Raw genomic sequence first — 24,409 nt, 5'->3', positions numbered from 1 at the left:
CATGGGCTGTCTAATCAGAGAGACCTACGTTCAAATCTTAGGTGATGCTCCTAGTTAGGAGAAACCTGTCAGAGCCTCCGCGTTCTTATTTTCTAAACGAAAGTGCTAGTCCTGGAGTTGGCAGCTGAGGGGTGGATGCAAAGCCCTTGTACTCACTGAACATTCAGCGTTAGGCTGCCTTGCCCCACAACACTGGAACAGATGGTTAGAAATGCAGAAATTCTTCATTCGTTTGTGTTTGGTGACTAATGAAATGTATTCTGTGAGTTTCTTTTAGGGTGAAAATGGTTTACGTGGCACTCCAGGCTTACCTGGTCAAAAGGTAAACAGTTTTTTTTAATGTTTCATGTTAGTTAAGAACTTTTAACATCTCAAAAGTTGAAGTTGCACATAATATAATGAAGATACAGGAAATTTGGTGAGACTGAATTAGTCCCCTGACTCGACCACCACTTGATCTTTCTTCTCAAAGAGAACCCATGGTAGCGACCCCTTCTCAGAGGAGCTACTCTAGGGGAGAGCTTTGTGAGAGGGGCTTGGGTACATGCTTCTCTGGAGAATGGGTAGTGGTGCTTTCTGAGGCCTGGGAGTGTGACAGCTGCTCTGGGAATGTTTTCACCAAGAGTCTAAATTTTGGCGATATTTAGTCACTCGGTCATGTCTGACTCTTTGGTGACCCCATGGACTGTAGCTTGCCAAGCTCCTTTGTTCATGGGATTTCCCAGGCAAGAATACTGGAGTGTGTTGCTGTTTCCTTCTCCAGGGGATCTTCCTGACCCAGGGGTCAAACCCAGGTCTCCCGCATTGACAGGTGGGTTCTTAACTGCTGAGCCCCCAGGGAAGCTAAATGAAGTCTAGAACAGGATTGACTGCTTTTGACTATTTGTGGTTACTTTTTTTCCTTTTTTGTTATTTCCCAGATTGAGCTAAATGTAATAGTTACAATGGCATACAATATTAAATATTGCAAAGATGTTGCAACTGATCTCCTCAAAAAATGTTTCAGAATGATAAATTTGTAAATAATAAGGACTTTTGCACTGGCCAGATTCTTTGGGCCTAGAATCTTTCTTCTCCCCAAGGTGAACTTCATTTCATCCTTTACTGTCCAAAGGCTGGTTTCTTCTCCTGGGGAGAAATATGATTGGATGTGACCAGCATTGTTGGAAACACGGAGACTGGCTTATTCCAGTTTCTTCTGAAGAGATGAGGGGCCACTTTGGGTGGGGCCAGCTGTCATGATACCACCCAGATAACCCACCACAGGGGAGAGCATTATTGATGCTATATTAAATGCCCACCAGTCATGTCATTTCTATGCTCTGGAGATGTTTCACAGACTTTAGCAACCAGAAGTCAAAAGTTACTATAGCATCTAGGTTTTGCTCTGTAGCTAAAAAATTACCATAAAAAGACAGGCAGTTATCTATAGTTATAGCTTTTGAAGAAATCTTCCTTTACTTGCTTGATGAAAATACCAAGATTGATTTGGCAGAGAAGAAATAGCAAGCCTCTGCATTTCTTCCCAGCAGTTCTAGACAAAACCTAGTAATACAGCATGCGCCGCATCTGTGAGTCGAGTTGCCAGCCAAGGGACGTGTAGATTTATCTGCTGGGAAACAGTTTTGGACTTTCCAGCAGTTGTTTGTGGTGGCTGCCTCGTGCTGGCATTGTAGCTGGGGTACTGGGCCATTTAGCAGCTTCGTGTCAGCTTGAATCAACAGATCGAGTTAAAGTCTGTATTTTAGGAAAAAGGGCAGAAAAAAGACCACACATTCAGTGGCAAATGTACTCACATCTAACTTGCTTTCTTTCCTGGTACCTTTTGTGAGGGTAGATGAAGCAGAAAGTCAAAGTGTTAATGGCTAAGTCGTGTCTGACACTTTGCGATCCCATAGACGGTAGCCCACCAGGCTCCTTTGTCCATGGAATTCTCCAGGCAGGAATACTGGAGTAGGTAAGCCATTCCTTATCCAGGGGACCTTCCCTACCCAGGGATCGAACCTGGGTCTCCTGCCTTGCAGGCAGATTCTTTACTGTATGGGATACCAGATGAAGCAGAAGTAATTATTTAATCATGTATATATGTGTCCATATACACACATACATATGATTTTATATATAATATACAGACTATATATACACATATTAAAAAGCTGCATTTCATAATGATGACCCTGTATGTGAGACAGCAAAAGAGACACAGATGTGTAGAGCGGACTTTTGGACTCTGAGGGAGAGGGAGAGGGTGGGATGATTTGGGAGAATGGCATTGAAACATGTATACTATCATGTAAGAAACAAATCGCCAGTCTATGTTTGATGCAGGATACAGGATGCTTGGGGCTGGTGCACGGGGATGATCCAGAGAGATGATATGGGGTGGGAGGGGGGTTCATGTTTGGGAACTCATGTACCCCCGTGGCGGATTCATGTTGATGTATGGCAAAACCAATACAGTACTGTAAAGTAAAATAAAGTGAATATAAAAATTTAAAATAAATAAATAAATAAAATAGCTGCATTTCTATTCTAATGTATGAATGTAAATTATGTTGTGTCACTTTGTTTGAAGAATTGCAGAAAAAAACTGGAGATAAAAACCCCTTCATCCCCTTGTCTTGGTGCACTCAGGAAATGTTTACTGAGCACTTCTTGTAGGTGGAAGGGTATGTATGACCCTCCTCAACATTTCCTTGCTGGCTATACTGTCATGAGTGCCTGACACACATTTGGCATTCAATGAATAGTTATTGATTGTATGAATGAAACATCAGTGCTCTAAATAGCTATACAGAGTTAAGTGGGAAAATAAGCTTGTCAGATCAGAGAGGTTTAGTTGAAGAACAGGGGGTTTCTACCTCTCAGAGTCAATATGGTGAGTGAGAGCCCACCCTGTTCTGTGCTGGAGAGGCAGGCCATCTGGGCAGGAAAGAGCCTGGCGCTGGCTTCAGAGCTGGAGCCAGAACTCTCGGCTCATTCATCACACACCTCTGCTGGAATGGCCTTCATGGAAGTCAGCTTGAGAAGGACGTTCCTACTGGGTCTAGTGGCATAAACAGTGAGAGTATAATAGCAATGGTGACTGACAGTCTTTGCCAGGCACACTATTTGATGCATTCAATTGTCAAAAAACCTATGAGAAAGGTCTTATGGATAGAGAAATTCAGGCTTATGGGTATCATATTGCATTAGTGAAGTGAAGTCACTCAGTCGTGTCCGACTCTTTGCAACCCCGTGGACTGTAGCCCGCCAAGCTCCTCCGTCCACGGGATTCTCCAGGCGAGAATACTGGAGTGGGTTGCCATTTCCTTCTCCAGGGGATCTTCCCGACCCAGGGATCAAACTCAGGTCTCCCGCATTGCAGGCAGACGCTTTAACCTCTGAGCCACCAGGAAGCCCTCAAATTGCCTTGGAAGTAGTGAAACTAGAGCTTATACCCTGGAAAATTATTCCTTCAGTCAGTAATTAAAATTTTGTGTAACTTTAATATTGGTTTTCAGCTTATATTTTAGAAACAATATATACAGTTATTGATTTTTCAAATTTAGAAACTATTATTTTATTGTAATAATTATATGTGTTAAAAGAAGTGTACCTATTATTATACACATCATATTCCTCTTCTACAGGGAGAACAAGGTTTTGAAGGCAGCAAAGGAGAGACTGGCGAGAAGGTAAAGATCACTTTTCATGCTTAACTGTGAGAACAAGCTGTGTTCTTGAAAACGTTCTGAACTAGAATATCTAATTTGATTTTGTGCGTTCCATAAAATCAGTTCAGTGATTTTATAGAAATTCTGTAAAATATTTGTCTCACTTAGAGTAGACTTACCAAATCAGTGACTGTCAGACATCTTTCTAAACTTGTTTAGGGGGCAGTTATTTTTACACATTTCTAGTGAAATCATTCCACTGATACAGAAATGATTCAAATATTTACTGTGTTTTTGTGTCATAACAGCACTGATGGATGGTGACGTGTCCAACTCTAAATAAATGCTTAATTTATATGCCATCAGCGGAATTTTCCCTGAGGAAATAAATAGGTAGAACTAAATAAATTGTAATATACAGGATCCAACAGAAAATGGGTGGCACATTCAAAACAGAACAATGTGAAAGAGTTGAATAAAGGGAATATTTAAAGGGCAGAGGCAATGTTTTGGAAAACCAAGACTGTGTGATATCACAGATCAGACATAGGGAACTCCTGAAATCCCCTCAAACTGCTGGTTACCAGACTCAGAGGTAAAGAGAACTCATGTGGAAAGGGCTGCAGATTGGAGCCGAGGCAGGTTGTAAACCCCTCTGTTCAAGCAATCTTTCTGAATCAATTCAAGCTGAAATCATTTGAATTTCAGTTCAAAGCAATTTGAACTGAAAGCGTGGAAGATAGAAGTGTCTTTTAGTTGTTTAGTTGCCAAGCCATGTCTGACTCTTTTGTGACTCTATGGACTGGAGCCCACCAGGCTCCTCTGTCCATGGAATTTTCTTTTTTTTAATATAAATTTATTTATTTTAATTTGAAGCTAATTATTTTACAATATTGTATTGGTTTTGCCATACATTGACATGAATCCACCACGGGTGTACATGTGTTCCCCATCCTGAACCCCCTCCCACCTCCCTCCCCATCCCATCTCTCTGGGTCATCCCAGGGCACCAGCCCTGAGCACCATGTATCATGCATCGAACCTGGACTGGCGATCTGTTTCATATGTGATAATGTACATGTTTCAATGCCATTCTCCCAAATCATCCCACCCTCGCCCTCTCCCACAGAGTCCAAAAGACTGTTCTATACATCTGTGTCTCTTTTGCTGTCTCTCATACAGGGTTATCATTACCATCTTTCTAAATTCTATATACATGCGTTAGTATACGTATTGGTGTTTTTCTTTCTGGCTTACTTCACTCTGTATAATAGGCTCCAGTTTCACCCACCTCATTAGAACTGATTCAAATTGATTCTTTTTAATAGCTGAGTAATACTCCATTGTATATATGTACCACAGCTTTCATATCCGTTTGTCTGGCGATGGACATCTAGGTTGCTTCCATGTCCTGGCTATTGTAAACAGTGCTGCAGTGAACACTGGGGTAGATGTGTCTCTTTCAATTCTGGTTTCCTCGGTGTGTATGCCCAGAAGTGGAATTGCTGGGTCATATGGCAGTTCTATTTCCAGTTTTTAAGGAATCTCCACACTGTTCTCCATAGTGGCTGTACTAGTTTGCATTCCCACCAACAGTGTAAGAGGGGACTTTTCCAGGCAAGAACTCTGGAGTGGGTTGTCATTTCCTACTCCAGAGGATCTTCCTGAGGCAGGGATTGAAACTGCATCTCTTGCTTTGGCAGGTGGCTTCTTTACCACTGAGCCACTATATAGGATAGAAGTGTCTTGGTCATCCAGAATTTCCCTTCACACATCATTTGCATTCTTCTGCATTTCATATGTCTAGCTTTATTTTCAGATAGAACAAAAACAGCACCATTCCTGTGTTTAATAAAATGCCATGTAATTAGACAGCCAGAACGGAGGCTGGAAGGGGGAAAAAGATCATCTCAAATTAGACTGGGTGGCCTGTGTTGAGTTTTCTGGGCAGTGGTCAATAACTTGCTTCTTCATTAGGTATTTATAGAGAGAATGAGCATCTATTACAATTATAAGATAAATTATGCATGTTATAAGCTATTTGGTAATTACATTTCCTCACAAAACAGTGAGAGGGAGCCAGGACAGCCATATAATAAACCTATAACTGAGGAGGAGTCCACTGAGTGATGATTGTTTTTTAAAAGAATCTTCTTTCTTAGGAGTCTCTTGAACATTTTTGCTTTAGAATAACTGTCATTGCAAGACCGTGGCATTAAATGAATGCTTTATTTACATATATTCCTATTTTATTAATGGGACTTTACCTATAGGAATAAATGAGAATGAGCAAGAAAAACAGATATATTCTCTGTAATTTAAAGTCACCGTCTCACTAAACTCTTGGTGGCTATTTTGATATTTTACATATAGAATTGGTGTTGCTCAGTAATAAATAGTTTCTCACAGGTTATGAGTTACAGAAAAACATTAGATACATTTGGCTTCAAAGATTTCCCTTCTAATTCCTTATATCTGTTAACTGTTGCCTTCAAATAGTCCATTTCACCAAGAGTGAAAATATTTATGGAGAATATGGTTGAGATATCAGAAAGAAAGCACCAAAGAGAAAAGACAATATCTTGAATGATAAGCACAACTCAAGTGGTTTATGGTCAAATGTAAGATTTACATAACAATCCTTACGTTAGAAAATGTGTTTGCTTTGATTATTATTTACCATTTGTGGGATGTTTTAGTTTTTTCAGTGTTAATGCTATTTAATTATGATACAAGACCACACATAATTTTCCATAAGATAAATGACTGATATCAAGCCTTCATGTCTAGATTAGTAACTTTGTGTTTCTGTATTAGTTCAACAGGAACATTATGTGCAGCACTCATTTCAGTGTGAAGCCAGAATGAAAGTTTTGGACTGCTTCTGTCACAATTTGTTTTCTGAACAAAGTCAATCTCATTTGAGTTTCAGTTCTTTGTGGAAAACTGAGTATGCAGGGAAAATAAGACTCACCTTTCTTCCTTAGTTAATGTGTTTAAAATTAGTTGCAAAGTGAAATAATTCAGGGAGTTATTGTTAGAGATATCATATCTACCACAGCCACATGGCTACTGACCAAAAGAAGAAAAGTTTACCAACTAAAAGAAAATGCCACATGATGGTTTTCAGGTGACGTTTCTGCACCTAATATAATAAACCAAGTAGAGAAATCTGCTGCTTTTCTTTATGGCTAGAAAAGGAGCTTTCAGGGTGGCTTAGTCCAAACCTGTCACATGGTTCCTCAACGTATTGAAGATGCTGCCCTCAGTTCAGACACCACACACACAATGAAACTTGAACATGTATAAAGGACCTCATTTGAAAGCATATTCCTGAGTCTACTGCAGTTTATAACATGACAGAAACATAAATAATTCATTACCTGGACATGGACCAGACAAGTCAGTCCCGAAGCGAAAATTGCTTGAGAGAATCATTCTTCCCCTCAGAGGTTAGTTTATGGAACTGGTAGGACTCTCCCAGAAGACAGCCCTCTTCAGAGTCACCATGCTTTGGTTTATCTTAGGGACAACCTTGACTCACCGCCCTGTTCCTGGTTAGAACATCATCCAGGGATCCCTGGATCTCTGACAGCATGGCCCAGGAGACAGGAAGGGAGAGGTCTGTATTCTGGCTGAGGAATTGACTCCCAGCTGAGGTCTACTTTGGAATTTCTCTGTTTCTGTCAGAGTGGCCATAACCATCCCTTCTTTGAGAGATTTTCCTTAGGTTCCTTCAGTATTACCATAGATGTTACGTGGCTGCTGCTAGCAAAAAACAAAGGGAAGAGTGCACTCTTATTTTTAAAATTCATATTATTAAAGTATAGCTGATTCACAATGTTGTGTTAATTTCTGCTGTACAGCAAAGTGGCTCCGATATATATGTTCCGTTTCATATGCTTTGCCATTGTGGAAAATTCCACAGGACGCTGTACTTCCCTGTGCTATGTGGTAGGGTCTTACTGTTTATCCATCCTATGTGTAAAAGCTTGCATCTGCTAATCCCAGTTGTTAACCCATCCCTCCCCCAGCCCCTCCCCTTGGTAGCAACAAGTCTGTTCTCTGTCCGTGGCCCTGTTTCTGTTTTGTAGATAGGTTCCCTTCTGTCATATTTGAGATTGCATGTGTCTTTCTCTTACTTTTATTTAGCTCTCTCTTAGATCTGCTTCACTTCGTATGATAACCTCTGGGTCCATCCATGCTGCTGCAACTGTCATCACGTCATTCTTTTTTATGGCTGAGTAATATTCTGTTGTATATACGTACATCTTCTTTATCCATTCCCCTGTTGATGGAAATTTAGGTTACTTCCAGGCTTCTTGGCTTTTGTGAATAGTGCTGTGGTGAACATAGGGGTGCATATATCTTTTTTGAATTATATTAATAGTCTTCTCTGGATACATGTCCAGGAGCAAGATTGCTTTGGACTTCCCTGATAGCTCAGTCAGTAAAGAATCTGCCTGCAATGCAGGAGACCTGGGTTCGATGCCTGGGTTGGGAAGATCCCCTGGAGAAGGAAATGGCAACCCACTCCAGTATTCTTGCCTGGAGAATCCCATGGACAGAGGAGCCTGGTGGGCTACAGTCCACGGGGTTGCAAAGAGTCGGACATGACTGAACGACTAAACTACCATCATGGTGTTTCTAGTTTTAATTTTTCGAGGAACCTCTTTTCTGTTGTCCCTAGTGGCTGCACCAATTTATATTTCCACCAACAGTGCAGGAGGTTTCACTTTTCTCCACACCCTCCCTAGCATTTATTGTTTGTAGACTTTTTTAATGATGAGCTTTCTAACTGGTATGAGGTAGTGAAGAGTTCGCCAAGTCTTTTGATGTAGCCAAATCATTTCTTGTTATACGACCAGAAATAAAGGCAAGAATTAGACTATGAATATCACCTTAGAAAAAGACCACTTGGCAGAGGTTCAGTGAGGTCATATTCATTCCTAAACCTTGATCCCAGTCTTTACTTTCGATCTTTGTGAAAATAGGAATATTACTTGGCTGCACTGATGAAAGGAAAGAGTAAACAGAAAAGCAAATGTAAGCATCCTCTTTAAAACAGAATTCAATATTTGTAAACAGTTGTTTCAGATCGTGTGATTTAGTTTGCTTTTAAAATTATCATTTTTATATTGTCAATCAAACCTTAACTGAAGTTTAAAAACTAATTTCTTCAGCATTAAACTTGATTCTGTTGTACTTTATTGTTAAATATAATTTAATCATGAAAAGCCTGCAGTAGCAACTGTTACTCATGTCACAGTGTTCCTGATATTTTGTAGCTAAAATATTGCCCATTTTGGTTTATTCAACAGTGACATTTAAGATAACATGGGTACATGTGTGCATGCTAAATCACTTCAGTCATGGCCAACTCTTTGCAACCCTATGGACTATAGTCTTCTGGGCTCTTTGGTTCATGGGATTCTCTAGGCAAGATTACTGAAGTGGTTAGCCATGCTCTCCTCCAGAAAATCTTCTCCACCCAGGAATCAAACCCACATCTCCTCCGTCTCCTGCATTGGCAGGTGGGTTCTTACCACTAGCACCACCTGGGAAGCCCAACATGGGCACACCTAGCAGCAGATTCTTACAAGGATCTCAGATGCTGCAGCAAGTGTGAAACTTTTCCATTTGATATTAAACTTATTTGATCTCTTCAAGATCTTGTAAGTTTAGTGGAAAGGAAAAGAACCACCAAATTACTTTTGTCCACAGCAAGAGTTGACATATTCCGAAGCCCAGAGTGTTCGTGATTCAGCAGGTTCTAACTCATTTTAAAAATTACAGGCAGCATCTTGATCAATGATATTTTCTTTTACTCTGAGTTAAACTAATAGCAATAACTGCAAAACTAACAAAAGCATAAGATTCCTGCTTTAATTCATCCCTTAAAACTTTGGAAAACAGGTTGCTGTAAATTTCCAGTGACTTACTTGTGATTTTTATTTTCTTCTTACAAGAATGCTGTATAGGTCCTAAAGTACCTTAAAATAAATTTGTTTAAACTAGGGAATCACATTTAAATATTTATTACTCTGGTTTTATAGCTGTTGTAAATATTTTATCTGACAGAAATTCACTGGAAAAAGCCTCACTGTTGCCTTTTTTTAGTGAATTTATTTAACACATATTGTTGTATTATATTACCATCATATAAGTAATATAATCTGTAATTTTCTTTTGTAGAAAAAGTGATAGTCAAATAAATAAAATTATTAAAATACCTATTGCAATGTACAGTTAAGTATGCTTTATTAATCCAGAATTTTCTGCATCCAATCATTTGTATTTCTTAATTTTCAGATGACATAGCTCAAATTTTCGTAGGCCAGCCTAGAATAAAATATGCATTTAGACATAATGTTGATTTTATGTATGATGTTCAGCATTTTGCCTTTGATGGGTGCTTCTAAAGATGTGATAGGAGAAATGGAAAATGCTTATGAGAAAATATCCTTCCTATCTATTTCATAGCTCATGAACTCTTGGTTTCCACTCGAGTGAATATTGAAGAGCAACATTTTAAATATCAAAAATATATCCATGACACATCATATATTGTCTCGATACATAAATGCTAGGCTAATGAGAAAGATCCAAACAGTCAATCCTAAAGGAAATCAATCCTGAATATTCATCGGAAGGACTAATGCTGAAGCTGAAACTCTAATACTTTGTCCAACTGATGCGAAGAACTGACTCATTTGAAAAGACCCTGATGCTGGGAAAGATTGAAGGCAGGAGAAGGGGACAACAGAGGATGAGATGGTTGGATGGCATCACAGATGCAATGGACATGATTTTGAGCAAGGTCTGGGAGTTGGTGTTGGACAGGGAGGCCTGGCGTGCTGCAGTCCATGTGCTCGCAGAGTTGAACATGACTGAGTGACTGAACTGAACTGAATGAGAATGATTGAGGGAAGGAGGAGAAGGGGGAGACAGAGGATGAGATGGTTGGATGGCATCATTGATTCAATGGACATGAGTTTGAGCAAACTTCGGGAGATAGTGAAGGACAGGGAAGCCTAACATGCTTCAGTGCATGGGGTCGCAAAGTGTCAGACACGACTGAGTGATTGAACACAAACAATGAGAATGATGGGCATTTCTTTAGTAGTATTTTATGGATTTATTTCTCATAGGTTGATTTAAATTTTATATTTAACTGATAACAAAAGTTAGAAATTAACTATTTTTATATTCAGTTCAGTTCAGTCCATTCGCTCAGTCATGTCCAACTCTTTGCACCCCCATGAACTGCAGCACACCAGGCCTCCCTGTCCATCACCAACTCAAGGAGTCCACTCAAACTCATGTGCATTGAGTCGGTGATGCCATCCAGCCATCTCATCCTCTGTCGTCCCCTCATCCTCCTGCCCTCAATCCCTCCCAGAATCAGGGTCTTTTCAAATGAGTCAGCTCTTCGCATGAGATGGCCAAAGTATTGGAGTTTCAACCTCAGCATCAGTCTTTCCAAAGAACACCCAGGATTGATCTTTAGGATGCACTGGTTGGATCTCCTTGCAGTCCAAGGGACTCTCAAGAGTCTTCTCCAACACCACAGTTCCAAAGCATCAATTCTTCGGCACTCAGCTTTCTTCACAGTCCAACTCTCATATCCATACATGACCACAGGAAAAACCATAGCCTTGACTAGATGGACCTTTGTAGGCAAAGTAATGTCTCTGCTTTTGAATATGCTATCTAGGTTGGTCATAACTTTCCTTCCAAAGAGTAGGTGTCTTTTAATTTCATGGCTGCAATCACTATCTGCAGTGATTTTGGAGCCCCCCAAAATAAAGTCTGACACTGTTTTCCCATCTATTTCCCATGAAGTGATGGGACCAAATGCCATGATCTTAGTTTTCTGAATGTTGAGCTTTAAGCCAACTTTTTAACTCTCCTCTTTCACTTTCATCAAGAGGCTTTTTAGCTCCTGTTCACTTTCTGCCATAAGGGTGGTGGTGTCATCTGCATATTTGAGGTTACTGATATTTCTCCTGGCAATCTTGATTCCCGCTTTTGCTTCTTCCAGCCCAGTGTTTCTCATGATGTACCCTGCATATAAGTTAAATAAGCAGGGTGACAATATACAGCCTTGAGGTACTCCTTTTCCTCTTTGGAACCAGTCTGTTGTTCCATGTCTTCTAACTATTGCTTCCTGACCTGCATACAGATTTCTCAAGAGGCAGGTCAGGTGGTCTGGTATTCCCATCTCTTGAAGAATTTTCCACAGTTTATGTGATCCAAACAGTCAAAGGCTTTAGCATAGTCAATAAAGCAGAAATAGATGTTTTTCTGGAAGTTTCTTTTTCCATGATCCAGTGGATGTTGGCAATTTGATCTCTGGTTCCTCTGCCTTTTCTAAAACCAGCTTGAACTTTTTTATATTAGTACCACAAATAATTGATTTTGCCTGCCTCAGGCAGTTCAGTTCAGTTCAGTTCAGTTCAGTCTCTCAGTCATGTAAAACTCTCTGCAACCCCATGGACTATAGCATGCCAGGCCTCCCTGTCCAACACCAACATCCCTCTGGGTCATCCCCGTGCACCAGCCCCAAGCATGCTGTATCCTGCATCGGACATAGACTGGTGATTCGATTCTTACATGATAGTATACATGTTTCAATGCCATTCTCCCAAATCATCCCGCCCTCTCCCTCTCCCTCTGAGTCCAAAAGTCCGCTATACACATCTGTGTCTTTTTTGCTGTCTTGCATACAGGGTCATCATTGCCATCTTTCTAAATTCCATATATATGTGTTAGTATACTGTATTGGCGTTTTTCTTTCTGGCTTACTTCACTCTGTATAATCGGCTCCAGTTTCATCCATCTCATTAGAACTGATTCAAATGTATTCTTTTTAATGGCTGAGTAGTATTCCATTGTGTATATGTACCACAGCTTTCTTATCCATTCATCTGCTGATGGACATCTAGGTTGTTTCCATGTCCTGGCTGTTATAAACAGTGCTGCGATGAACATTGGGGTACATGTGTCTCTTTCAATTCTGGTTTCCTCAGTGTGTATGCCCAGCAGTGGGATTGCTGGGTCATAAGGCAGCTCTATTTGCAATTTTTTAAGGAATCTCCACACTGTTTTCCATAGTGGCTGTACTAGTTTGCATTCCCACCAACAGTGTAGGAGGGTTCCCTTTTCTCCACACCCTCTCCAGCATTTATTGCTTGCAGATTTTTGGATCGCAGCCATTCTGACTGGTGTGAAGTGGTACCTCATTGTGGTTTTGATTTGCATTTCTCTAATAATGAGTGATGTTGAGCATCTTTTCATGTGTTTGTTAGCCATCCGTATGTCTTCTTTGGAGAAATGTCTGTTTAGTTCTTTGGCCCATTTTTTGATAGGGTCGTTTATTTTTCTGGAATTGAGCTGCATAAGTTGCTTGTATATTTTTGAGATTAGTTGTTTGTCAGTTGCTTCATTTGCTATTATTTTTGTAGGAGTAAAATAAGTAAATAAAAGGTGTTCAGGAAATATTTATATCCCCAATAGCCAAAATGTGGAAAAAATGATAATACTGATATTTGAGAGAAATAGATTTGATATAATTATGGTCTAATTTTTACTTGCCTAGTATTATTTCCTATTCTAAATAAGTAAACAAAAGACAAGAGGATATATTAGCTACCTAATATATGTGTGTAATAAATTGCTGAAAACTTTGGTAGCTTAACATGACATTCATTTGTTTAGGTCATGCACCTTTGGTTTAGCAGTTTAGACTGGGCTTAGCTCAGTGAGTTTGTTCCCAGCTGGTCTTGTTGAGGTTTGCTCGTGAGCTCTGCTTGGCTGGCAGGTTGGCTGAGGATGGCTGGTGTAGGCTGGGTTTTGATGGACAACATGCAACTCCAGATGGTCTCTCATCCTCCAGCAATTATCCTGGTCTTGTTCTCAAGGTAAAGGTTCACCAAAGAGAGCAGGCAGAAGCATTTAAGGCCTCTTGAGGTGCCTGGCTCAGAGACAGCATGCCATCACCTTTGCCACATTGTGTTGGCCAAAGCAAGTCCCAAATCCATCCCTGATTCAACGGGTGGAAAAACAGATGCCACCCCTTGACAGCTGAAAAATCTCATTGCAAAGGGTATGGATACTTAGAGTGATGAAAAATGGGGTCATTTTTGTAGTAAATTGAACACAAATGAATAAAGATTCCTTGTCTGAGGATAACAGTTGAACTCTACCTCAGAGCAGAATGGATGAATAGATATTTACTGACTTCCTTTACCTTGTCATTCTCCCCTGACTTGCAGTATAATTCTTAAGTTATGTTTAGACAGTGGGACTTGGAGACTGTGTCAAAAGATATTTCCATATTTGAAATCGTACAGATGCTTTATGTATAATAGGAAAATATTATAGAAAATGTATTCATAATTAGAATGGAAATAGAGAGTTACAATGTATCAAATAACTAAGTCAAGGAATAACTTAGTTGAGATCAGTTCAGTTCAGTCACTCACTCATGTCTAACTCTTGGCGACACCATGGACTGTGGCACGCCAGGCTTCCCTGTCCATCACCAACTCCTGGAGCTTGCTCAAACTCATGTCCATTGAGTCAATGATGCCATCCAACCATCTCATCCTCCGTCGTCCCATTTTCCTCCCACCTTCAATCTTTCCCAGCATCAGGGTCTTTTCCAATGAGTCTGTTGTTCCCATCAGGCAGCCAGAGTATTGGCGTTTCAGCTTCAGCATCAGTCCTTCCAATGAATATTCAGGAATGATTCCTTTAGGATAGACTGGTTGGATCTCCTTGCAGTCCAAGGGACTCTCAAGAGTCTTCTCCAACACCACAGTTCAAAAGTATCAATTCTTCAGCGCTCAATTTTCTTTATAGTCCAACTCTCGCATCCATACATGACTATTGGAAAAGCCATAGCCTTGACTAGATGGACCTTTGTTGGCAAAGTAATGTCTCTGCTTTTTAATATGCTGTCTAGGTTGGTCATCACTTTTCTTTCAAGGAGCAAGCATCTTTCAGTGCAGTCACCATCTGCAGTGATTTTGGAGCTCAAGAAAATAAAGTCTGTCACTGTTTCCATTGTTTTGCCATCTATTTGCCATGATGGGACCAGATGCCATGATCTTAATTTTCTGGTTTCTGGATGTTGAGTTTTAAGCCAACTTTTTCACTCTCCTCTTTCACATTCATCAAGAGGCTCTTTAGTTCTTCTTCGCTTTCTGCCATAAGGGTGGTGTCATCTGCATATCTGAGGTTATTGATATTTCTTCCAGCAATCTTGATTCCAGCTTGTGCTTCATCCAGTCCAGCATTTCTCATGATGTGCTCTGCATATAAGTTAAATAAGCAGGGTGACAATATACAGCCTTGACATACTCCTTTCCCATTTTGGAACCAGTCTATTGTTCCATATCCAGTTCTAACTGTTGCTTCCTGACCTGCATGCAGATTTCTCAGGTGGCAGGTCAGGTGGTCTAGTATTCCCATCTCTTTAAGAATTTTCATTCTCTCTAAAAATGACTTAGCACTTTTTTACATAGTCTCGTGTGGTTATCAATTTTAGCTAAATACTAAAACCAGAACAACTGGAAAAAGCAGATCAGAGTTAAAATGTATTTGTAACATTTCACCATTAAAGCTTTCTTGGCCATTATGCCTAGTATTCAAACTAGAGCAAGAATGTTAAATACCGTTATTAATAAGTATAGTACTTGCCTATCATCACTTTAAAGCAACTGTCAACGTGTCTTCTCATTTCCTATGAATTTTTTCTTGGTTCCTCTTGTAGAATCTAATGAACATGTTGGATGTTGGACAATGGTTTCATTTACCTTGGTAACATAACATTTCTGCAACTTTTAGGAAGGGCTTACTTGTTTAATTTGACAGCTGACTTGAAAAATGAGCAGAACAGATGGAGCAGAATAAAACTATGATTTCAAAATACACAGCAATTTATCTGTGGCCAATGCCAATTGGTACGAGAGCAACCATGCCAATTTTCAATTAGCCGTGGCAGCAGGCAGTGGGGAAGTGTAATGATAATCCCACAGCCAAGCTGGAGGCTTAACATTAGTCTCCACTGATCACATATCATTTTCTTCATTCTTTATAGGGCCAGTGAATAACTCTAGATTATATCAAATATGTTGCTGTATATTTTAATAGCGGTTATAGAAAAAGTAAAATATCAAAAAAGATATGAAAGATATGAAAAAGAGAAGAATAACCATTCGGGGCTTTCTATTTCATGACTATTAGCTTTTTAAAACATTATTTTTAATAACTGCTTAATATTTCACTGTTTGGATATATAATATTTTATTTGACCAATGCCTTGTTGGAAATATATCCTTCCTGCTTGTATTTTTTTAGATTGCTTCAGCTAGTACATGTAATGCAGAATCAGCATACTTTGACAGGCATCTTTAAGTATATCTCTTGTTCTTTCTTTAAATTAGATTTCTGGAATGGGAATTATTGGGTTGATGAATATGCAAAATTTTAAGATTCTTGGTACGTGTACTCAAATTAATTTCACCAGAGTTTTATTCAATCTGTTTACAAACTAGCTTTAAGTATTGCATTTTTCAATTTTTTAATCGATAAACATTATTTCCCTTTACATTTTTATTCCTTTAATGACATCAGATTAAGCATTTACACATACAATTCTATATCAGATATATTATGAATATTGTTTGCATCATAAGGTTTGCCTTTAGTATCTACTGTTAATTGATATACAGAAACTCTAGATTTTTTGATGGTGTTTCTTTTCTAATTCTTTAATTCCTTCTATGTTTTGATATCCCATGCTTTCAAGAAATCGATTAAATACTCACATTTCCTTCTAGTTTTCCTTTTACACATTGTAACTCTTTCTTCCACCTAAAATGTATTTTGTTGACTTTACTGAGATGAAAATGAAACAAATTTTCCTTCAAAACCTGTCTGACAATAATTTCCTTACACATTTGTTCATGATGCTTTCTTTTCCATATACTAATTCTTACTTACGAAGATCATGTTAAGGGTATCTATCTGTTAACTGCTATATTTCTGCCACATTATTTTAACTTTTATGATGCATTTTAACACTGCAAACAAAGGAGCTTCCCGTGTAGCCCAAGCGGTAAAGAATCTGCCTGCAAGGCAGGAGACGTGGGTTTGATGCTCCAGTTAAGAAGATCCCCTGGAGATAGCGCATAGCAGCCCACTCCAGTATTCTTGCCTGGAGAATCCCCATGGACAGAGGAGCCTGGTGGGCTACAGTCCATGGGGTCATGGAGCTAACATACACACTGCAGTTTCATTACTCTTCTTTAAAAAAATTTTTTTTTGGTATATTTTCACCCATTTATAGTGCTACTTGCTACATGTTTAAATTTGGGTGGTTACCCACTCTTTGATTTCCTCATCCTTGAACAGAGAATGATAATAATACTTATTTTATTGGTGTCAAAGTTAAATTATGTTATCATCAAAGGATCCTAATCAGTGCCTGGCATAGAGTAAAATGTTGAAAAAGTGTTTGCTTTTATTTTTGTCTTTTTTATGAATTTAATTTTGTTCTCCTAGTTCCAAAATATAACTATTGGTAATTTTATTGGTTTTATTTTAACTATACACATTGCTTTGGGATAGAGCAGAGTGTGCTGAGCCTCAGAGGATTTGGTTGGCATCAGCAACTAAAGAGCCATTAAGACCCAGGACACTTCTTCCTCCACTTTCTTCTCTGGCTGCACAATCTCTCCTTTTGTGTGAAGTTGCTCTGTTCTCCTGCTCGTCTTACAGCCTGACTCTGCTTGCTCGTTGGTACACTTAGTAGTAGATGGGAGAGTGGCAGCCTTGTTCCCCGGCTTGCACTCCTGCATTAGCCCATGCCAATCACGCACTGCCATCACTGGGTCTCATGCCCATATTCTGAGTATGGAGACTCTAGGTGATGCACCTCTGGTTCCATCACTTGAGTCAGGAAAGCCCTACTGCCAGCTTACAGAGCCTGCACATAATTTTCCAGAAGGGGTGTGAGGTGAGAAGAGAGTAATGTGCAGTCATGGGACTGAGTATTGCTGACCTAGGGGAAAGCTCTTGATTTTTGTATCTTTATTTACTCTCTAGTCACTTTACCCAATTATCTTATTGATTCTAGTTGATCATTTTATTAATTCTGTTAATTTTTCCACTGAAAGCAATGGGCTGTATGTGACAGTGTCATAGAGAATACGTATTTTAGCTTCTTTATTCCAACTGTTTTCATTCCCTTCATGTTTCATGTCTTTCCATAGACTGGTGAAAAAGGCAGGATGCAAAGAATACATGTAGGCTGAATACTTAGGAGATTCTGCAGTAGCCAAGCAAGAGATAATTGGAGCTAGTAATTTTTCTGGAGGTGGAGAGAAGTAGACTGATTTCAGGTATAACTTGGAGAGAGCTCCAGCTGATTTTGGTGATATGGGAATGAGAAAGAAGGTGATGGTGGTAAGAGATTATTGTCACATTCTGCCCGTTGTATGTTGGAAAATGAACAAATTTGGGTGATGGTTTATACCATGAGTTTTAGGTGTGTGATGCCTCTAATTAAATCTGAGCCTGGCATTCAGAAAAAAGGAATCTGTACTCCAGCTGAAAATGGGGGGTGATAGGCTGTAGAAATGGGATTGCATAAGGAAAGGAGTTGGAAGTAGAAATCCTGTGCTTGTGAACCAAGAAGCTTAAACATCCAGAAACTGAGTAGAGGAAGGAAAGCATGGGGAAGATGCATCTGGGGAAGTACAGGGAAAATCAGTAAATTATGTTACCACATAGAAAAAAAGTGTTTAGATGTTCAAAATGTTGCTCAGCAGTCATATCGGACCGCAATACAGTAAGTTCCCCAAGTACGAACCTTCAAGTTGTACACTTTCAAAGATGTGAACATGCATCCCGTCCGTGTCAGATGTGTGTTAAATTGCAGCTTACCCTCTGTCTCCTATTGCTGAGGGCCCCTCAGCTCTACCTTCATCACATCCTCTCCAGCTTCCAGTCAGTATCTCTTCTTACCTGTCCACTCAGTGCCAGCCCCTGTATGCCAGTCACTGGGCTGTACTACCGTACTTTTCAAGGCATTGTACTCTAAGATTAAAGATGCCTTATTTCTTGTGTCTTTTGTTTTTTGCATATTATTTGTGTGAAGAGTCTTATAAATCAATTACAGTACAGTATTATATAGCCAATTGTGTTAGTTGGGTACCTAGAATAACTTTGTTGGACTTACAAATGTATTGGACTTATGATCGTGCCCTCAGAATGGAACTCATTCATACATAGGGGACTGTACTCTATCTATAGCTAATATTTATTGAACATTTACTATACATGGGCATTTTTCTTCTATGAGCTTCATAAGACTTATTGCCTCATTTAATCCTCCCAACAGCTCTCTGCTGTTATTATCCCCATTCTGCAGATGAAAAAACAGGGGCAGAACATAGAGGAAACACCAGAGCTCTAACTCACTGCTTCCCTAGATGAGCATGTGAAATCATCCCTATAGGGCACTGGTGACTTCGGGGGAAAAATAAGGACTGACTTCAAGTGCAGTTTGTCGAAGAATAAGTCACAGGTGGAAAAGTGAAGAGAACATGCAGAAAACCCTCTGTGAAGGGGGCACAGCAGTAGCCAAGGGGTGCGGATTATGGAAGAAGAAACTTTAATGCACTAGGATCCAAACAAAGCATGAGAACTTGAGAGGAAAATATGCTTGATGAAGATGGAACCCAGGAGAATAGTACGGACCAAGCTCACTCATGCTGATGGCTGTAAATGTCTTACATTTCATGAAGAATAGTGGACTTATGCCAATAATAATATAATATCTAAGAAATTGCCATGAAAATCAAGAAGAAAAAGGTAGCACCATTATTATGTAACAGTGTTCTGAAATCTTCAGCAAATGTTGATTTCCCTTCCAAATTTGACTCTATCCATTTCTCTCCATAGGCCCCGATTCCAATGAGGCGTAATCCTATTTTATCAGCCCCTGGCTAATCTCTTTTCACTCTGGCTCTCCTCTCATCCATCCTCTGATCATAGAGTCAGATCTTACAAGGCTACTCATGGGCCCTTTGTGCTTGAAATATTTAGTTGCTTCTCATTAAGTTAAAACCCCCAAATTCCTGTGGTTGTCTCTCATCGCTCATTCACTCCTCTTTTCTCCTGCTGCAGCCACTGACCAGGTTTCAGTTCTTTGAACTTGACAATCTTCCTTCTGCCTCAGAACCGTCTATTGCAACACTCTTTTACTTATCACATCCTTGAAGTTGCTTTCTCAGGGTAGGCTTTCTTGATGTGCCAGTGAAAACCAGCTCCTCTTGTTTAATTTTCCTTATACCTTGGATATTACACTTCACCCTTATACCACATAAATTTACTCATGTGGGTTTGTTTTTTTCCTTTCTATTTTCCCCAGTAGAACAGTAGCTTCATAAGAGAAAGACCATGTCTGTTTACATCTTTATCTCAGACAACCAACATAATGCTGAGTACATAGAAAAATTCAGCTGGTTAATTCAGTGCTGGAGGAGAGTAGCGTAGACAAGCCTTAGTGTTTCCTTTCAACCTTCTGAAGTATTTGATAATGGTTATTTTGATTTATTCAGGTCAGTATCAAACCTTACCTCTTCAGATTTCATCCACTGAATTTGTGAAGTGGATATAAAAGTTAGTTATGGCAGAAAGTGAAGAGGAGCTAAAAAGACTCTTGATGAAAGTGAAAGAGGAGAGTGAAAAAGTTGGCTTAAAGCTCAACATTCAGAAAATGAAGATAATGGCATCCAGTCCCATCACTTCATGGGAAATAGGTGGGAAAACAGTGGAAACAGTGTCAGACTTTATTTTTTTGGGCTCCAAAATCACTGCAGATGGTGACTGCAGCCATGAAATTAAAAGACGCTTACTCCTTGGAAGAAGAGTTATGACCAACCTAGATAGTATATTCCAAAGCAGAGACATTACTTTGCTGACTAAGGTCCATCTAGTCAAGGCTATGGTTTTTCCCGTGGTCATGTATGGATGTGAGAGTTGGACTGTGAAGAAGGCTGAGCGCCGAAGAATTGATGCTTTTGAAGTATGGTGTTGGAGAAGACTCTTGAGAGTCCCTTGGACTGCAAGGAGATCCAACCAGTCCATTCTGAAGGAGATCAGTCCTGGGTGTTCTTTGGAAGGACTGATGCTAAAGCTGAAGCTCCAGTACTTTGGCCACCTCATGCGAAGAGTTGACTCATTGGAAAAGACTTTGATGCTGGGAGGGATTGAGGGCAGGAGGAGAAGGGGACGACCGAGGATAAGATGGCTGGATGGCATCACGGACTCGATGGACGTGAGTCTGAGTGAACTCCGGGAGATGGTGATGGACAGGGAGGCCTGGCGTGCTGCGATTCATGGGGTCGCAAAGAGTCGGACACAACTGAGCAACTGAACTGGACTGAACTGAACTGAAACTTAAAATTCTGTTTTTTATGGTATTCACTTATATGTCGAGTCTAAAGTATGACACAAATGAACTTATTGATGAAATTGAAACAGGCTCAGAGATGTAGAGAACAGACCTGTGCTTGCCAAAGCCGTGGGTAGGGGAAGGGTTAGCAAGGGAGATTAGGATTAGGCAGCTGCAAACTGTTGTGTGTTGAATGGATAAACAACAAGGTCCTACTGTGTAGGATAAGTAACTATTTTCTGTGATGAACCATAATGGAAAAGAATATGAAAAAGGGTATATATATATATATATATATGACAGAATCAGTTTGCTATACCCCAGAAACTAACACAGCATTGTAAATCAACTATACTTCAATAAAATAAATTTAAAAAAGAAATTGTGTTTCAAAAAAGACAGTATATAAAACATAGCTATATTTAGGAGTATACTAAAACGTGCAGAGAAGGAATCAGTTAACATAGGTCCATTTTTCACTCCTTGCCTTTGGCAGCCACTGTTTAGCTCCTTATTCTAAAATGACAAAATAATACAGTTCTTTTAATACCAGTGTCTTTTTAACTTCGTGGTGGTGTTAAGGGTGGTCTGTTGAGTGTGGTGTCATAATTTTTAGTTGCAATTACAGTGGAATTCTGGAACTGTTAATAACAGTGACCTTAGGTTGGTTTTGCAAGGGAATTTATTCAATAATTATTTTGTGTAATTTAAGGACAAAGAAATATGGAAATTTGGGGCACATAATGAAAGATAAGTAGACAAGCCACAATCCTCATTTATATGATGATTAAGACAACTTGACTTTGGATAGTTCTTCACATTAGTAGGAGCTGAGTATTCTGAAGGGGTGGTTTACTGTTTGAAGTTTGCTTTTGTTTTGACCTTTATTCCAGTTATCCTGTTTCTTCAGTCCTGGCTCCGGTGCTGGCTCAGGCGTCCATCCCTCTGCTGCAGCCCTCCCCCTCCCTTGCTCAGGGTCACCCTCTGCATAGATTCAGTCTCCTCCACTCTCCCCAGCTCCTTTTCCCACAATATCTCCATCTCCAGCTCCAGCTTTCTTTCCCACCCCTTCTGCTTTCATTTCATCCTCGCCTGAGTCTCTTTTCCAGTTCCTTTCTTTCCATTTTTATTTCAGGTAGCTCTGAGAAGGGAAGATAAATTTTAATATAAACATATAAATTCATGAACTGGTGACTTGAGTATTTTGTGGATTCAGTAACAAGGAAAAAATCTGCCATGTAGGACTCTTCTCATATGAGAGCATTCCTTAATCAAACTAGGTGTTAAATTAAGAGGAAGGTAAAGGTAACAGATTTTAGTATATAAGAAAGATGTGGTTTTTACAAATTAGAAAAATAAACGGACTTAAAAATTAATCTGGCAATTGCTTCTGCTTAATATAATCATCAAATATTCAAAATGTCTCACTGTTTGCACTGAATCTCAGTTAATAAATATACCTCATTAATTACATCTCTTTGTTGGAGGTGATTCCAGATGGTAGGGAAATAATTAATTCAGTGTCACCAAATATTACATGACAGGTGCATCATTTTTATTTAGAACCCAGTGGCATCTGAGCTTCTCTCACAGTCAATGTAAAAGCAATTTGCTGTATAGTCTTCACTGAACAAGTGTCCTGCCAGCCTGACGTAGCAGAATTCCACTGCGCAGAAAGCAGAGGTTTCAAGCAGCTGCTGTCTTAGTGGACATTGTACAAACAACTGCCTATATGACAAATTATTGCCTGGGCTTATGATCATCTATTGCGTCTGAGTTTAATATCTTAAAGAATTTAGTTTTGGTTTTTATTTTGCTTGCTAATCTTCACAGTCTTTTTGTAGGACATAAAAGTAACTCCTATCACCTGTTCTAATAACAATAGAGGATGAATGAGAGAAGCTACAGAAAGCAATCAATACTGGCTTTGTCTTTTCTACGTTCTTCCTTGATGTTCTTCATGTTCTGCTGCAAATCATACCGTGAGATCAAAAATGATGACAAAATGGTAAAGCATGAATGCTTTGGACAGGCGTTTTGTGGAATGCTGTTTTAAGTCCCGCACTTGTCCCATCCTGGGGTGGACTCTGGCAAGGCAGATGGCGTCACCCGCTGGCTGGGTTCCGGGGCTCACGGGTAGTGGTCTTCCTCCTATATAAGGTGTACTTGTGTGTATTCATGGAGCTGGGTCCTGGTGAAAACTGAGGGCCAAGTCCCCGAATAGCACCCAGTAGACAGAGGTCAAACCAAGGTCTCTTTCTTCTAGGGGAAACTCAGTCTTTGTTTGGATTTTGGCAACTTCCAGGCTCTGCTCACTAATGGTAATAACAGACAATTCTAAGTTCTTTAAGTCAAAAGGTATTCCCTGTTATTTTAATCAGTTTATCCCAGTTTGACCAATTTATGCCCTTAGCATTCTCAGACTGTTCTTCAAGAGACTGACAGGCTTTTGAAGAATTGACAGTGGTGTACGCCTTGTCCTAAACACTCTACGTCAGGATTTCAAGTTTTTCTTTCATACCTCATGGTTCCATAAGCCCTCATAGCCTTCACCTTGTGTTTCTGTGGCTTATCAGGGTACTGTTGCTGTGATGCTTACAAGTTGACAAGATCTTCTGATGTGTGCGTGGAGTGGGTAATACAGGCTGTAAAACAGAGTGAAGGAACATGGGTTTAGTGTGGGTGAGTCCTAATCCTGGCTCCATCTCTAGCTGATTGCATGGCTGTTCCAGAATCTCATCTGCTAAAGAAGAGGATGAAGCAAGATTACCTCTAAGAACCACAAACGTATAGAGCTAGAATGAACCTCAAAATATAAAAGATCTGTACTATTGTCAGGCAATCGTAATTGTGATACTGTACTATTGCTTGCATCAAAGTGTAAGCGTTTATATGTGTTTTTATTTTGGGTTTTCCCCCTGATTTTCCTACTTTTAAACTTTAACTCTTGATTCTGACATCTATTTCAATTCAATAGTCACTTTTCAACTTTGTAATTTTGTAATTTCAGCCATTAATTTTGCATACATGAATTCTGAGTTTTTGAGTAACTGATATAAATATTGAATAAGACGAGGCCTGATGCACAGCTCTGTAGCAATCTCTTGGAGTACTCTTTCTATGACAACTAAACATAAATGGATATAAAATTGGTTTATTTAAACACTTACCTCACTGCAGTTTAACCCACATTTATCTGACATCCCAAGAAATTATGTTAAATGTCTTACTGAATGAAATACACCAATCTTTTTTTCTTAAATTTATTTATTTTAATTGGAGG

General features: G+C 39.5%; 1 protein-coding gene across 1 annotated transcript in view; it reads left to right on the top strand.

Moving 5' to 3' along the window:
• COL19A1 (collagen type XIX alpha 1 chain) overlaps window positions 1-24,409 on the top strand; it is a 488,172-nt gene that overhangs the window by 126,146 nt on the left and 337,617 nt on the right. The window contains exons 10-11 of the mRNA XM_042253848.2: window positions 278-322; window positions 3,633-3,677. Of these exons, the coding sequence (XP_042109782.1) occupies window positions 278-322; window positions 3,633-3,677 (90 nt within the window). The remainder of the gene's footprint in view (window positions 1-277; window positions 323-3,632; window positions 3,678-24,409) is intronic.

The sequence above is a fragment of the Ovis aries genome, chromosome 9 (genome assembly GCF_016772045.2).
Source record: "Ovis aries strain OAR_USU_Benz2616 breed Rambouillet chromosome 9, ARS-UI_Ramb_v3.0, whole genome shotgun sequence".
NCBI lineage: Eukaryota > Metazoa > Chordata > Mammalia > Artiodactyla > Bovidae > Ovis > Ovis aries.
Note: the sequence above shows the minus strand (reverse complement) of the source record. Positions and strands in the feature narration are given on the sequence as shown.